The sequence below is a fragment of the Ostrea edulis genome, chromosome 2 (assembly GCF_947568905.1).
Source record: "Ostrea edulis chromosome 2, xbOstEdul1.1, whole genome shotgun sequence".
Taxonomy (NCBI): domain Eukaryota; kingdom Metazoa; phylum Mollusca; class Bivalvia; order Ostreida; family Ostreidae; genus Ostrea; species Ostrea edulis.
This window is the reverse complement of record NC_079165.1, coordinates 14,144,404-14,160,769: the sequence shown is the minus strand read 5'-3', so window position 1 is coordinate 14,160,769 and position 16,366 is coordinate 14,144,404. Positions and strand designations below refer to the sequence as shown.

General features: G+C 35.4%; 2 protein-coding genes across 2 annotated transcripts in view; both read right to left on the bottom strand.

Annotated features, from left to right (window-relative positions):
* The window catches only part of LOC125679644 (low-density lipoprotein receptor-related protein 4-like), a 408,142-nt gene that overhangs the window by 158,756 nt on the left and 233,020 nt on the right, over positions 1 to 16,366 (bottom strand). The window lies entirely within an intron of this gene.
* Positions 3,755 to 16,366, bottom strand: part of LOC130052395 (low-density lipoprotein receptor-related protein 2-like) — a 199,338-nt gene continuing 186,726 nt past the window's right edge. The window contains exons 22-23 of the mRNA XM_056157240.1: positions 4,107 to 4,362; positions 3,755 to 3,793 (exon numbers count right to left, since the gene is read on the bottom strand). Of these exons, the coding sequence (XP_056013215.1) occupies positions 3,755 to 3,793; positions 4,107 to 4,362 (295 nt within the window). The remainder of the gene's footprint in view (positions 3,794 to 4,106; positions 4,363 to 16,366) is intronic.

The following is a 16,366-nucleotide window of genomic DNA, read 5'->3' as shown; positions in this document are numbered from 1 at the left end:
ACACCAATATGACTAACATGATTTTGCTGTTCTGGATAAGACCACGGTCACAAGGCCATAGGTCCTGGTATGATATGAAATAATTTGTCATAAGAAATCTATATATAAAATATGAAAGTTCTATCATAAATAGATCATGATATGCTGAATAGGCCAAATCTTTGTTGAGAGTAAGTCAAACTTTCAGGTCAATGTCTTTTACACAAAACATCGAATTGTATTAAGATACTTCCATAAAGAATCTATGTACATGTAAAAATATGAATGCATTACCTTAAATAATTAAGGGGACATTTATTAGCTCAGATGTTTTAGGAAAGTATTATAAGGTCACAAGTCTATCACAAAGTCTTATCAAAAAGAATCTATTAAGAATTGAAAATCCTGCCTTGAATAGTTCTGAAGACCTTTACATGTAACATGTTACGTTTTCTTAAAACTAGTTTCAATTCCAAGGTTACAAGGTAAAAGGTCATAGCATGAAACAAGCAGTATCTATATACAAAATATAAATGATCTATCTTAAATAGTTCAGGAGATATTGAATACATCCGGGGGTTTTTCAAACTCCAGGGTCAAAAGATCAAGCACAAAGATACTATATTCAAAATATTAAAGTCCCACCTGAAATCGTTCTGTAGATATTTTATATGTCATGTCTTCTTAAAAACATCTTACCATAAGAAATATTTATACAAGATATAAATTATCTTCCATAAATAGTCCAGAACATATATGTCAGAATTTTTTTTATATCAACATTTGGTCAAACTACAAGGTCCAAGTCACAATATTAGTCATCATTTCATCGTATGAAAGGTCTTTCTTTCAAGAATGTACATGTATATACAAAATATGAAAACAATAACTTTACCACTATTTTGACCCCACTCTAACCCCGTGGAGAATGGATTCCTCAAACGTGGGGCTATACTCTATGTCGGGAAGCTTTCATACAAATTTGAATTTTTCTTGCACCGTGGTTCTTGAAAAGATTATCAGATTATAAAAGATTTTCCCCACTTTGATCATCAATTGTGCTCACTTGAAGACCACGGTTTCAATAAACGTAAATCTAGACTACGTTAGGATAATCCGTGTAATGTTGATTTTTTTGGAATATTTTTAAATGACCCCACCCTATTTTTGCATTTTCGTGATCCGTATAGTATCAATATCATTAGAGGATGTTTTTTAAAAATATTTTGCACATGGATACTATACACAAAGTTTGGTCCCGTCCTAGAGTCTGAACCTTTACCCTTGGGATCATGAAGTTTACAATTTTGGTAAAGGTATTCACGAGAAATACAAATATAAACAAGAAGTTGAAATATTACAATTTAATTGTAATGATTCGATTTATTTATAAAATCTAATACTTTGTACTTCTATTTTACATTATGTGACCTTACACTTTATTTTGTATTTCAAAAGTTACACTCGGTTTGTGTACTATTTCATTTAAGAAATTGTGATACAGAAATGAAAACATTGAATGATATTTTCATAGAAACGCTATATCAAAAGTCTTAAATAGATATATTCTTATTTCCTCCCTCATTAGCTCTTGTGAGCCGAAGGCTCAAAGAGCAAATCATATGGCCATATGTCTGGCGTGCGGCGTGCGTCAACTTTTTGGGAAAAGGGCTATATCTAAAGAACCCCTTGGCCAATTTTTGTCAAATTTGTCACAGGGTATCCTTGGTCCAAGGGCTTTCATTTGTACTAAAACTAGGGTTCTCAAGAACCACTGGGCAAATTATCACCAAACTTATCCATAAGGATGAGGATAGGTGGTTGTAGATAAAAAATTGTTCAAGGCATCATCCTGGGGCAAAGGGTGTGGTCTCAAGGTCACTTCAAAGTTGATCTTAAATTTTGTTTTGTTAAAACTTTGATATTTTGCTTAGTATAAGGACTAGGATCATCAAATTTTGTCAGTTGATGAATCTTAGGACCTTATATCATGTTGTTTCAAAAGTAGGTCATGGTGGCCTACTTTTTGAATTTCGCAGGTAATTATTATTAAATGGATTTTGATGCATATCTTGGACACTTTTGAGCCTATGATATCAAAAGTTGCCAGCTGATGGATCATGGGACCTTGCACTGCGTCATGTAAAAGGTATGTCTCCATGACCTACTTTCTGAATTTTATGGCTAGTCATTTATGAATACATTTTAGGTTGTTATTTCAGATACGGAGAGGTTTAGAATCATCAAACCTTGTAAGATCATGTGTCTAGAGGCCTCAAAACATATTTATAAAAAAGTAGGTGACAGTGACCTACTCTTTAAATTTTGCAGACATTCAGATTTCACATTTTCAATTTTAGATGCATATTTTGGATACTAGGAAAGCTAGGATCATCAAACTTTGTCAGTTGATGCATCTTGAGTCTTCATAGTTTGTTGACTAAAAAGTAGGTCACTGTGACCTACTTTTGGAATTTGATGGCTATATTTTAATATTGCATATACTATTTGACTTACAATTAGTAAACTTTGTCAGTTGATGCATGTTTAGTCTTCAGAGTGTGTTGACTAAAAAGTAGGTCACCATGACCTATTTTTGGATTTTGACGGCTATATTTCAATATTTCAGACACTTTTTGACTTACAATCATAAAAAAATGTCAGTTGATGGGTCTTGGATCTTCAGAGTGTGCCGACCAAAAAGTAGGTTACTGTGACCTACTTTTGGAATTTGACGTTTATATTTGAATATTTCAGATACTATTTGACTTCAATAATCAAACTTTGTCAGTTGATGCATGTTAAGTCTTTGGAGTGTGTCGAACAAAACGTAGGTCACTGTGGCCTTCTTTTGGAATGTGACGGCTATATTTGAATACTATTTGACTTGTTAGTTGATGCGTCTTGAGTCTTCAGTGTGTCGACCAAAAGTAGGTCACCGTGACCTACTTTTGGACAGTTACATTTAAATTTTCAGGTACTATTTGACTTAACATCATCAAACTTTGTTAATTGATGAATCTTGGTTAGTGAGAATTTTTGCCTGTTCTACAATGTATCAGAAGAGCGATTCTAGGCCCATGGGCCTCTTGTTTTATATATTATATTTGCTTAACTGATTTGAAATATAAAGAAAAAAGGCAATAGGATTGATACGTTTGCTTCAAGTTAGTAACGCCGCACTTGTTTTTTTTAAACAAAAAAGAAATATACTGAGTACAAAAGGGTATTCCGTAACCGTGGGTGGGTAGCGAATACCAAAGACACAGGTAATACTTATGCAAATTTATAACGAACTTTGCATTAATCGAACTAAATGCGTAATGTTGAACTATACATGTATACTGGGCACAAAAGCTTTCTTGTGTGAAAAAAAGCCAATAACTAAATGAAATAGTAGGAAAACTATCAAAACGGTAAGAACGTGTAGAAATAGATTTACCTAACACTGTTTTTGTGTCTACAAACAATAAATGAATGGTATTCTAATGCGTTTACTTGTGGCCACATAGCAGTTACGAAGTCCGTGTGCAGGCTCACGTACAAATCGGTGTCAAAAGATTTAAGATGTTTATGAAACGATATCCAAAGTTTTTAGCTGCTGAAATATGAGCATTGTTTGATGAGGTGGAGAAAAGAAAAGACTTTTAAAAAAATTCAGTTCCAATGCTAGGAAGGAACTTGGGGAGATGTCACTTTTAAAATCAATGCTGTAAATTCAACAGATTATGTCCGGTCCGGTCGGGGGAAGAAATGAAGAAAAAGTGGACATGCCTTAACAGTGAGAGTAGGAAAAGGTTGGCTGTGGGATATTCTAAACGAATATTGAGTTCATCATAAAGATCACATGTCGTGGTATAAGCTGATCAATCCTCCTTATAGTATAATAGATTGTTTCCGTCCGAGTTGCGAAAAGTCTGGGAAAGAGGAAGCAATAGAGTGAAAGCTAATATGATCTCTGTCTTACAACTTAACCGGAACGAAACACAATATAAAGTTTCCAAAGGACAATTTCTGTACACTTTAATTTAAGGACTGTACCTCTGCTTATGTAAGATATGTAACTCATAAATATCAAATGCTTTACAAAACAGCAATGATAGAAAGACAGACCCTATATACAGTACCTGATAGTAATGTATTCCAGTCACGTCAGTATCGTTGATTCTTTTTACAACCCGCCTACTTGATCCATCGTAGTTACAGGCTTCTAGTGTATGTCTACCATAATCTGACCAATAGAGAATGTTATTGACAGTGTCGACAGAGAGAGCCACCGCTCGTATCAAACCCGTTTGCACTATCACGACCCTGTCGTTCCCATCTAAAGAGGCTCGTTCAATGCGGGGATGACGACCACCATAGTCGGAAAAGAACATCAATCTGTTAGAACATAAAAAAATGACAAATAATGAACAAGATGTGTTTGTGAAATATTTATGACAAGGAAGGCCAAAATCCAATAATTTTGGTATGAAAAGAAAGGTTTTTGTCAAATGGAATGCACATGAAATATGAAAGTTTTCTATCATTAAATCCTCACACTTTATGACAAAGTTTAATTTATTTTTAAAAGAAGGTCACACCCCAAGGTAAAGGTCACAAGGTCAAACATTTTTATCAAAATAATATTTGAACATTGGGTATGTTATATTTCATAAATAGTAACTGAACATGTTTAGTAAAGTGAAAAAGTAAATACCTGATATATAGAATTAAATGCAAACAATTTTTAAATAAAACTTGCAATTTAAGAATATAGAAACCCCCTCCCACCGATTAAAAAACAACGATTTGTGAATTTTATACTTAAATTGGGGCTCACGAGGAAACATTAGCTGATTATGAAGAACCGTGCGCCAGTACAAGAAATAACCTCCATGATACATTTGCCACATTTAGGGCAATCTACACCTACAAATAATATTTTATAGCAACTTCATTTGTGGTTATTCGTATAAAAAGGAAATATGATTACCATTATCTTTTAGATATTTTTTCTATAACGATAAATATGATATAATAATAATATAATAAGACCTTTATTTAACCAGGATTACATATTTAGCGATAACGCTAGTTTTCAATATGGTCTTGCATATAACATACATACATACAGATATTAGTAAAATAAACACAGATTAAAAGAAGTAGAATACATATAAACTTAAGAAATAATTATGAATGTAAGATAAATAGAATACAAAATGAAGCTTAAAAAGTATGGTGATAATCTCTAAGATAATTTCTCTTAAAACACGCAACACTCGTTGAGTTTCTTATGTTTTGACTCAAGGCATTCCACACTGTGCTCCCTGAAATGCTGAAAGATCTTCTATAATATTCCGTTTTTGCCCTGGGTATATACAAAATATTTGAATAAGAATTTCTAGTTTGCCTCTGACTGACTTCTGATACATATTTAAAAACATTTAAATAATCTGGCATTAAACCATGTAAAACTTTATACACTAAAATGACTTTTCTATAGACAAAGTAATCTGATAGAGGCAACCAGTTAAGTTCTGTAAACATGACATTAGATGGTGTTTCAAAATTTCTGATGTTAAGAATTACCCTTGCAGCTCGTTTTTGCAATATAAAAAGCTTATTCACATTTTCAGCATTTCTTGGATTGCTCCATATAGTACAACAATATGTAAAATGTGGAAAAATCATAGTATTAAAAATCTTCAGCAGCGCATCGTTTGACATAAAATATCTTATTCTTCTTAAAATGCCAATTCTCTTGGAAATCTTGTTCATAAGTGATTCTATATGACTTTTCCAGGACAAAGTTTCATCAATAATAATACCAAGTAATTTTGACTCCTGAACACATTCTATGACATGGTTATTTATCACTAAATTTAATTTTCGATACTTTGATAATTTTTGTGCCGATCCAATAAGCATACATTGAGTTTTAGACAGGTTTAAGCTTAATTTATTTTCCTTAATCCACATTATACTGCGCTGAAGATCTTCATACATCTTTGACTCAATATTTTCCACTGACTTATCTGTTACATCTTGTGAAGTATCATCTGCATACATATTTACATGAGAATGTTTCAGTGCTTGTGGATAGTCATTAATATACAGGATAAAAAACAATGGGCCTAAAATAGAGCCTTGCGGAACTCCAATGGTTACATTTCTTTCCTCCGATAAATTGCCTTTCCAAATAACTCTCTGTGTACGATTTGTTAGATATGATTTAAACCATTCAAAAGTATCATTGCATATGCCAAATGACTTGAGTTTGTGTAATAAAACCTTGTGATTTATAGTGTCAAATGCTTTCCGTAAGTCTATAAAAATTACACCAGTAAGTTTACCTTCATCAATATTTTTAAGCCATCTATCTACTAGAGAAATAAGAGTACTTTCACATGAGTGTTTTGGCCTAAAACCAGACTGACAATCTGTAATTAGAGAATTTACTGACAAATACTCATAAAATGAATTAAAAACATGCCTTTCTAAAATTTTGCTCACACAAGGTAAAATGGATACAGGCCGATAATTATTAACTAGACATTCATCCCCTGATTTAAAAAGTGGTACAACTCGTGCCTTTTTCCAGTCATCTGCACAAGTACATGAAGATATAGAATAGTTGAAAATATACGCAAGAATATCACATACACTGTTTGATGAAAGTTTTAGAAGTTTGACAGAGATACCATCCAAACATGTTGCCTTTGATGCAGACATACATTTTATCTCATTTTCAATAAATTCTGCAGTTATACCTGGTATTGTATACGAATTTTTAGGCATTTGTTCTTCAACTGTAGGTAAAGTGTCATCAAAATGTTTTCCTAGCTCATGACCAATGTTACAAAAGTAATTATTAAAACATTCGGCAATATCCTTTGTATCTTTAAAAATTACGTTATTGTCCTTAAGAAATATACAGTTTGTATTCGTTTTCTTAGATGGTAAGAATTGCCTAAGTTTGTCCCACATGTCCTTGGGCTTGTTTTCTGCCTGGGAAATTGCTTCCTCAACAAATGCATGTTTTGCCTCCCTGATCTTTTTCGTCACCCTGTTTCTTGATGCTCTGTATAGGTTCCACGCGTGATCATCATTACTCTGTGTCGCCTTTTTAAAGAGGTGTTCACGACAGTGCATTTCTGTAAGTATGTCATCGTTTATCCATTCTTCTGAACGTGAGTTAATTCTTCTTTCTTTTAGAGGAATGTGTTTATCCACCACTTCAAAAAATTTAGAATAAAAGAATTGCCACATAGTATCAATATCCACCATTTCATATATGGGACTCCAGTCAATAGTGTTTAGTTCTTCTTGAAAACTGCTCTCATTTAGGTTTTTAAAATTTCTATATTTAATATGAACGTGACTGTTTGCACCGGCTCTAATTTTACCATTTACAGCGTAAATCAAGTTGTGGTCACTTAATCCTATTGGGAATACTCCTGATGAAGAAAACTTATCCGGACTATTTACATAAATATGGTCAATTAAAGTACTGGAGTCTTTAGTCTCACGTGTAGGGTTTTTTATCAGTTGCTGAAATCCAATGTTTTTCATGATAGTCTTTAAACGCTTTGTCTTGTACTCATCCACATTGAAATCGCCCATAATTAGAATATCTTTGTGTTCTGCTATTAGTTGTTCAATCCGCCCCTCAAACTTCTCTAACCAATCTACTGTGGAATCTGGAGGTCGATAAGATAAAGCACAGGATGTCTTAGTCGACTGCCCAATAGAAATCACAAATTCAAGCATTTCCAAATCATCCATGATTTTTATGTTTGTAATGGTAAATTTTTCTTTAATGTAGACTAATATTCCACCCCCATTCCGGTTTCTATCCCTCCTCAGAATTCTGTAATGATAAATTATGAATGAAATGTTCAAAAGTTCATACGACATTAAATCCTTTGAAAATAATATTTATAATCAAATTTAAGTAGGCCTATCTGGTGACATGTGGTCTTGTAATCCACAGGCATCTGATGTATTGTCACTGCCCCCCCCCCCCTTAATTTTTTGCGGTGATGATTTTTCCGAAATATGTGGATTCCCTGTCTAACCCATCCCAATTTCGATTTACGCAAGCGTTTCCAACTTTTTGTAAGATTTAAAGATTGACCTTCTATCGGCATTATAATTACCGGTTGGTCTAGAAGCTCACAAAAGTGTGAAACACTTGCATAAATCGAAATTGGCATGGGATAGACAACGAATCACACATTTTGGAGGAGAAATTATCCCCGCAAAAAAGTCAGAAAAGGGGGAGGGGTAGCAATGTCCATACTTTGAGGTGCCTGCTTAGACTTCTTCATAACTATGTAAAAGTGCATTATATTCGATTGCCGTACATCATTCCTGACTGTTTAAACTAAACCACAAAATCGGACAATTCGTCAGAAAACAGAAATTCGTCAATATCCGTTAAATTAGTAAAAGATTTTGTTGAACAAAACAGTAGGCCTACAGTATTTCGCACATTGTTGACATCGATGGTCCGTTGTGACGTCACAGTCAAACACATATAATCGAAAATGATATGCGGGTAACAAATTCATTCTATTTACAAGTTTACAGCTCTATTTCTTATCAACCCAAAGACATGTTTTATTAAAGGCAATTTGACGTTCATTCATACTTACATGTATCTTTGTGTTTATAAAACAACAATTATTAAAATAATTGTATTTATGGTTTAAATGCGTATTTTTATGTTTTCAAGGTGATTTTTGTATCATACATTTAAGATTTGTTTCTATTCTCCCAAACTCAATACTTTATAATATTATCCAACCAGCATTCAATAATTAATCACGTGACTCCAACTTAGCGTCACTCTACATTTTTGACTAGCTTGTAGGCAGACTTGGCTGCAAATAAAGTGTGATCTGTATTTTATAATACTTGGGAATTCATGTGATTTTCGATGATCATATCAACGTTTTGTTAATCTGGTGCAGTTTTTTAAACAGTAAGTGAGGAAATTGGTTTCCTTTGTCAATTTATGTGCATGTGCTGTGGGAAGTCGGTCAGTGCAGGGGACGCTATGTAATTACAAGCGATAATGGATATCAACAAACCACTTAACGTATGTATTATTGGAGACTCTTACATCCGCCGGCTGAAGAAATTCTGTATGACGAAGGACATGTTAAATCTAAGGTTACAAAACAGTTTTGTTCGATAAACTTCCGTTTAAAAGGGGGTTGGGGGGGTGTTCGCGCACGCCATGTCCGACACTTAGCGGGCGGGATATTTGGTTCTAGGTGTCGGAGTTCGCTTAGTTTATGTTGGCCAATTAATTCGTAGACCCCCGTTCGCCACCTGTCCGGGATACAACAAAATGGTGATACGGATCAACATTCAGCTGGATATGATGACAAAAAACTTATCGGGAGTGGTATTTTGGTGTCACCGTGGTTTCTGGGCTTCCCACCTTGAATGACACGGGATGTGATATGTTGATCTCATCTGGTGGCCAATTTTTTGATGTGCCATCTTTTTGCTGCATCTTTGTAAGGTTGTTTTTTATTGTAGTTGATGTAGACTTTTATAGATACATTTGGGGGATCAGACATGTTGAATTATTTTGTCATTGTTTATTTTCTTTCTCCATTTCAGTGACATTTTCAGTGGATTGTTTGTGAGTCTGATCCCCTTGTTAGTAGTTTGTTATCTAGTTCGTCATTTGAATAAATGACATTTTTCATACTCAATTTGCCTTATGTTTATATCTAATATGATACAGCAAAAACTAGCTTCGGTGACTTTTCTCAGCATTTTAAGACATAAATAAAACACCACTGTTAGAAATCGTTTCATATGACCTTTAAGACGTTATCTCCAATATAATTCTCACTAGGAAGAAAAAAGGAAGTTTCAAGGACGGTCAGACAACTTGATCAGAAACCTATACATGTATGACCTTAATACAGAACAGAACAAGTTCTTGATTTGGGTACATGTCATGTTCAAATTCCTTAGTTTAACAAGAACTACGTATAAGTATTGTTTCATCAATCTTCATTTTAACTGTTAAATAAACATTTGAGGGGGTGGGTTGGTGATGTTTTCTTAACAATAATATGCACACTGGTCATCTCTGGTCCCAGCCTATGCTTATAACACCTGTCAACACTGCTTACTGTGCTCAGGCGATGCCCATCTACCTTTTATTCTTAATCTGTCCAGGTTCGTGTATTAACAGGTTTGTCTCCAATTGTCAAGCTATGCTATAGAACTGTGACCCTCTGGTAGGTACTGAAGATATTTCGGTCAGTTTCAGCAAACCAAATATATTAAACTTGATTATCTAATGACAAATATTAATCAACAACTGATCCATATAATAGATAGACTTAATTTATCTTTGCAAGAAATGTACAAAAATAGGAAAATGGACAGTTAAAATCACAATTGACCGGTATTGACCACTTGGGGAGTATTGACCGGGACGGTTAAAACCACTGGTTAAAACAGGGGGCGGTTTTAACCGCCCAACACTGGTCATGGCTCTAACGAATCAATTAAACATACAACAGATGCGCCGAGCTTTCCATAAGCTTTTCGACTGCATATCAAAAGTGAGAAGAAAAGCGCACCACCGAAGGACCTGGGAATGACAGTATCCAACAGTGAATGGCTCTCTAGATAGCAAAATTCCGCCACTTGGATTTCAAATATTTAATATACATTAGTAATATCCAATATACATTAAATTGATTTTAATTTGAGAATGTAACAAACACGTCATAACAGCAATATTATTCATGTATTTGAAATCCAACCGCCACAAAAGCGGCCGAATTTTGCCAACTCAATAAAACAAAATTCTGTCACAAAAACAGTTGTTACCACCATAGCAACACAATATAACTGCTACCAAATCAGTTTTTGTTTGCCACCATAGCAAACCAATGTTTTGCAACATCCACCATAACAGTTGTTGCCACCAAAGCAACACAATACAAACTGCCACCAAAGCAGTGTTTGACAACATAGCAAACCAATTTGAACACAAACAGAACATAAATCAGAACCATCACATTACCCCAATTAATACATTATCATATCAGCTGCTTTAATTGAGCTTGCAATGTTCCAATAAATTGACTATTACTTTCAACAGAAAGGTGTACACAATCTTTAAGAACATGTAGCAAGTTTCTCCCCGCCATGCTCTTGTATGGGTTGTTAGTTTTGGAATCATTCGGATGCAGCGCTGAACAATGTTCTGTACTACCACACAGATGACACTTCAAACTCACTTTACAGTTTCTAGCCATGCGCTTTGAATTGCAGCAGCGAAAACAGATTCCTTCGTCCTTCAATATTTTCTTACGGTCTGCTACTTTCTTGGATCTAAATACACGGCAGTCCTTCAATGAATGGGGTGTCTGACTGCTTGGATGAATCACGCACATCTGTGAAATATCCTTACCACGTTTTGTCACAAATTCAGTCTTGTTTGTTCGCACTGATTCTCGGTCTTTTGCACTGCTGCCACTCAACGGAGCAGTTATGGATTGTTTACTTTTTGGTTTAAATCCTGGGTGATTGCATACACGACTCAGATCTTGTAGAAACTGCACTAAGAGAGGGAAAGGTGGATACGAGACATCATGTTTCTTCTTGTAACTAGAAGCTTGAGTTGTCCATTTTTTCTGCAAGTTATAGGGCAGTTTGTTAATAATTGGCAGAATACCTGATGAAGAGTCGAAATAAGAAAGCAGGGTTGCGTATTTGGGATTCTCTTTGGCTGCCTCAATCTCTGCTAAAATATCTGCTAGTTCATATAACTGCTTGTTGTCCCTTGGCGTTAAACGTGGAAAATAGTCAAGTTTGGCCTTAAGTGCTGATTCTACAAGCTCTGGTGACCCATAGCGTTCATCTAGTCGCTCCCAGATGCGCTTTAAGCCTATCTGTGGGTATGCAGCATTTGCAGCATGAATGCTTGATGCAAACTTGCTAGACTCCGGTCCCAGGTACTTTAACAATAGGTCGATTTCCTCAAAGGGCGTAACTCCTAATTCTCGAGTAATACTTATAAAACTTGCTTTCCAAGTTGCAAAGACTTCAGGTCGATCTGTGAATTTGTAAAATCTGGACAACAAAAGGTCTTTCTTCAACAAGAACTTGGTAAGATCTCCAACAACACTGTCATTACGAGTATGGGCTGTTTCAAAGGGAGCAGCATTAGGATTCAGGGAACTATTTTGTATATTTAGATCAAAATGTCTTGTAGGGTATTCAGTCTCTGAATTTTCACGCACTTCAGCATTCATCACACTATTCTCAGGACAGATTTCGTAAACCTACTTTGTTGTAAGTTGTCTCCTATCAACAGGTGCTCCCAGCAGTGACGGTTCCGGGGAAACATGCCTGCTATACATTCCAGTATTTTCAAGCGCTTTGACTTTGGCCTCGGCAACAGCGAACTTGCGTTCCTGTTCCAGTAATAGAAATTCAGCATCCAACTCCTCCTTTTGTCGAGCCTGTTCTGCTTCATGTTTGGCCTCTCTTTCTTCCAACGAGGCCTTTTCCTTGCGTAATTTCACCTCCCTGGCTTCATAAAAAAGTCTTGCACGATTGGTCTCGACCTCCATCCGGTTTTGGGCTAGGATACTACCTATTTCAGAAGTCTCTCCTACCTCGGATCTGGTACATATACTGAGAGATCCTCTCTGCGATAGTCGATCAGTAGCTTCAATTCTTGCATCCATGATTTTTCTGCGCAACTCCTTCATAATGTTTTGACATTTTGCATGTAAAATTTCTTGAATTCCTAACTCTGACAGACTCTCTGTAGTGTTTGTTCTACTTAGAAACCCTACGAATTCCTCAGATTCCTGTCTATTTTTCACTTGTAAAGATTGTAATTGTTTTTCTAAGTTTCTTAAAGCTTTGAAATCAGATTGAAACCTGTAATCATTCACTTTCACTGTTATATCTTCAACATCAAACCAAATACTATCAAATTGTAGAAGATACTTCTGAACAGCGTCATCATAAAGGGCTTGACCTTTTTCAGTTTTTCTTTTTAATCTACTTTTACGTTCAAGGTCTTCAAATTCATCAAATTCAACATTCTCTTTGGAGGTTTTGCCATTTTCAACAGTGTCTGTTTCTACACCAGCCATTTTGTATCAGAGTCAAACACACTTTGGACAGTTATGTACGAAAAATAAGTTTGTATGCTAAGTGACAGAAAATGCATGGGCCAAAAAATTCAAACTATTCTACTATACGTGTGCAATAACAATAAAAATATTTATATACACTGCCATGTCTACATTGCACACATAAATTGTCAAAAAATACAAGGCTGACAGCAGAGGCAAATGCAGTAAATACCCAAAAATATAGCAAAATTGCACATGCCTTCTCTACAAATATACAGTGCACGTTGTCATATATAAATACCAAAAAAGCTGTGTATCATTTATATATTTTTCAGCTATATCACCCACAAAGGGATTCAAGCAAATGGTCAGATTGTAAAAATACCCATTCTAAATATCACACCTAACAGACTGAGTATCATACTAGTATACACAAAACAGTATCTTATGCAAACAAGGATGTATATTGTCAGCATACACAATTGTTTGTAATGTGCAAATAGACTGTCACTAGAACATGATCGCGTAACACAGTCACACAGAGTAAGTCAACATCAATGTTTACAATTTAACCACAAGAGTTACGGTCCGCGCACGCCGGAATCAGCAGTGTCCAACACCAACAGCACATCCCCATGTACGTCTGGTTCATGCGTCTGGATGAAAGAGAAGATAGGCCCACCCTCAAAGGGAAGGATTCAAATCCTAGAGTAGTGTACCGATTCTTTTACTGTGCAGCTTCAGTCCTAGACTGGTGTACTGCAGGGTGGGAAGATAACCTCGAAGCCAAGTAGTAATTCAATACTTTATTATGGTTATGGCTTCACAAGAGGTAAAAGACTGAAATTAAATACAAACCACAAATAAATTCCTACAAAAAAAAATCCTGATTTAGAAAAACACTTATTACTCATAAATTTGATAAATTCACCTAACTGACTTTGGCAACACTATGATATGACAAATCTAAACAGTATAAAACATTCTTAGGTAAATTTATCAATGTCTATTTTCAAAGTACTTAACCCGAATTTTCTCACCTATGTTTCAAGAATTATCGAACACGTGCTTGATATTTCTAAATCATAGAAAAACATATATAAATGCATTTAGATCAGTGTTCTAATGAAAACTTACATCGGTGTGACACCTCAAAGGATTGAAAAAGAACAAATTTTCAGTAAAGGTAGTAGCCCCGCTGTATTGACGAAGTCCCGGACATAAGTGCTAATCCCGTATGGACGGAATTGAGTTTTCCGGAAAACGCGACAGTACAGAATCAGTTGTCCGAGTCTGTCAGAAGCTGTGGTTCTATTACATCTTTTAAATCAGCATATCTGCAGCATTATTACTCAAATAAGTGACATATAGATATGGTGTATATGTTTATGTTTCCCCCAGTGATATCGTGTGTATATTTCATGTATATATTTTATATTATGTTATCTATTTTTCTATTCTCTCATGTATCTGTCTGTGAATATATTTTATGCCGGACCACAATGTAAACTAGTCATTTGTACTAATTGTGCTATCCTGTCTAAATAAAGAATTTATCATTATTTACGTTTCGTGCAAGAATCGTTCCGTGCATGATCAAGCCACGTCCACAGAAACGTGCAGATTGTTCAAACCACGCCCTTAGACATGTACAGACCGTGCAAGTCATTTCGGCATGGGATGTAGGACAGGTAAACATTGTTGAAAATTTGACCAATTATTTCAAAATGTCTCTAAGACGGACTTTCAACAATGAAAATCTGCAAATAATGGAGAGAACAGTTTATCACAAAACCGGTACTGACTAAAACCCGATCTCGGTCCCGGTCTTCGGTCTCCGTCCCGTGACTAAAACCCGGTCTTCGGTGGGTACCTGTAAAGTACCAAACGAAATCGAAACGAAACGAAACGAAATCTACAGAAAAGAATCGAAATCTACCGAAACGAAACGAAACCCACCGAAACGAAACAAAACCTACCGAAACGAAACGAAACAGATTGTATTATCGAACTCTTTTAATTATAATAATTGAAAATGGTATCTTAGGCCCCTGTTAAAGTTTACACATATAAATAAAATTCGCCTCTCCTTTGATGTAGACTTTCGGCTTGACTGATACAAAGTTTCAAGAGTTGGAAAGGGGTGGGGGGTTGGGGGGTTGGTTAAGCACAAAGTACATGCAAGTAGCTTCGGATCCATAAATTTCAGAACGGAAGGTTACAGTCTCACAGGTCAGAGGTCTGGGGAAACACACTAAACGAGGGATGGGGTCCTCGGCGTTGAATCCGATTTCGGGCATAAATACATGTTTCAGTATTTTTTGCTCTAAAGACAAATATATGTATACATGTGGATATTGTGTATTTGTATGTAGTATATCAAACGGTGGGTTCTGAATATCTCCTCCCGTTCTCTTTGTGATTTCTGCTTAAAATCCCCTTGTTCATAAGCCTTTTCAGTTTACAAAATGCCGACCTCCTCCTAATATTATTGCATTAAAAAAAATCCGTTTTCCGTCCCGTTTTCAATTCCCCGTCTTAGCAACATCCCAAATGTATAGAGTGTTTCCATTATTGAAAGTACTTGCATCTCAGCAGTTAGAGATAAAATAAGAGGTTAAGAGCTCTTCTTGCTTTCAATTTTCTCAGACACCAGCTTCTTCAAACAATGTAGCTATGCCCAAAGGCGGATCCAACGTCGGCGACCCCACCCCTCGTATAGTGTGTTTCTCCAGATCTCTGAGACTGTAACCCTCGGTTCTGAAATGTATGGATCCGAAACTAATTGTACATGGCATTTAATCAACTACGGATACATACTTTGTGCTTACTCCCCCCTTTCCAACTTTTAAAACTTTGTAACAGTCAAGCCGAAAGCCTACATCAAAGGGGAGGCGAATTTTATTTATATGTGGTAACTTTTGCAGGGGCCTAAGATACCATTTTTAATTATTATAATTAAAAGAGTTCGGTTATACAATCTGTTTCGTTTCGTTTCGGTAGGTTTCGTTTCGTTTCGGTGGGTTTCGTTTCGTTTAGGTAGATTTCGTTTCGTTTCGGTAGATTTCGTTTCGTTTCGGTAGATTTAGTTTCGTTTCGTTTTGATTTCTTTTTTTTTTTTTTTTGAATTTTCATCATTTATTAAAAAGTATACATACTATTTCGGATACTCCCTCTTAATTCTCACCAATGGTGCCAGGGGCCCATTGGATTGAATGTATTTTATTATAATATTATTTTATATAAGGCATATATACAATTTA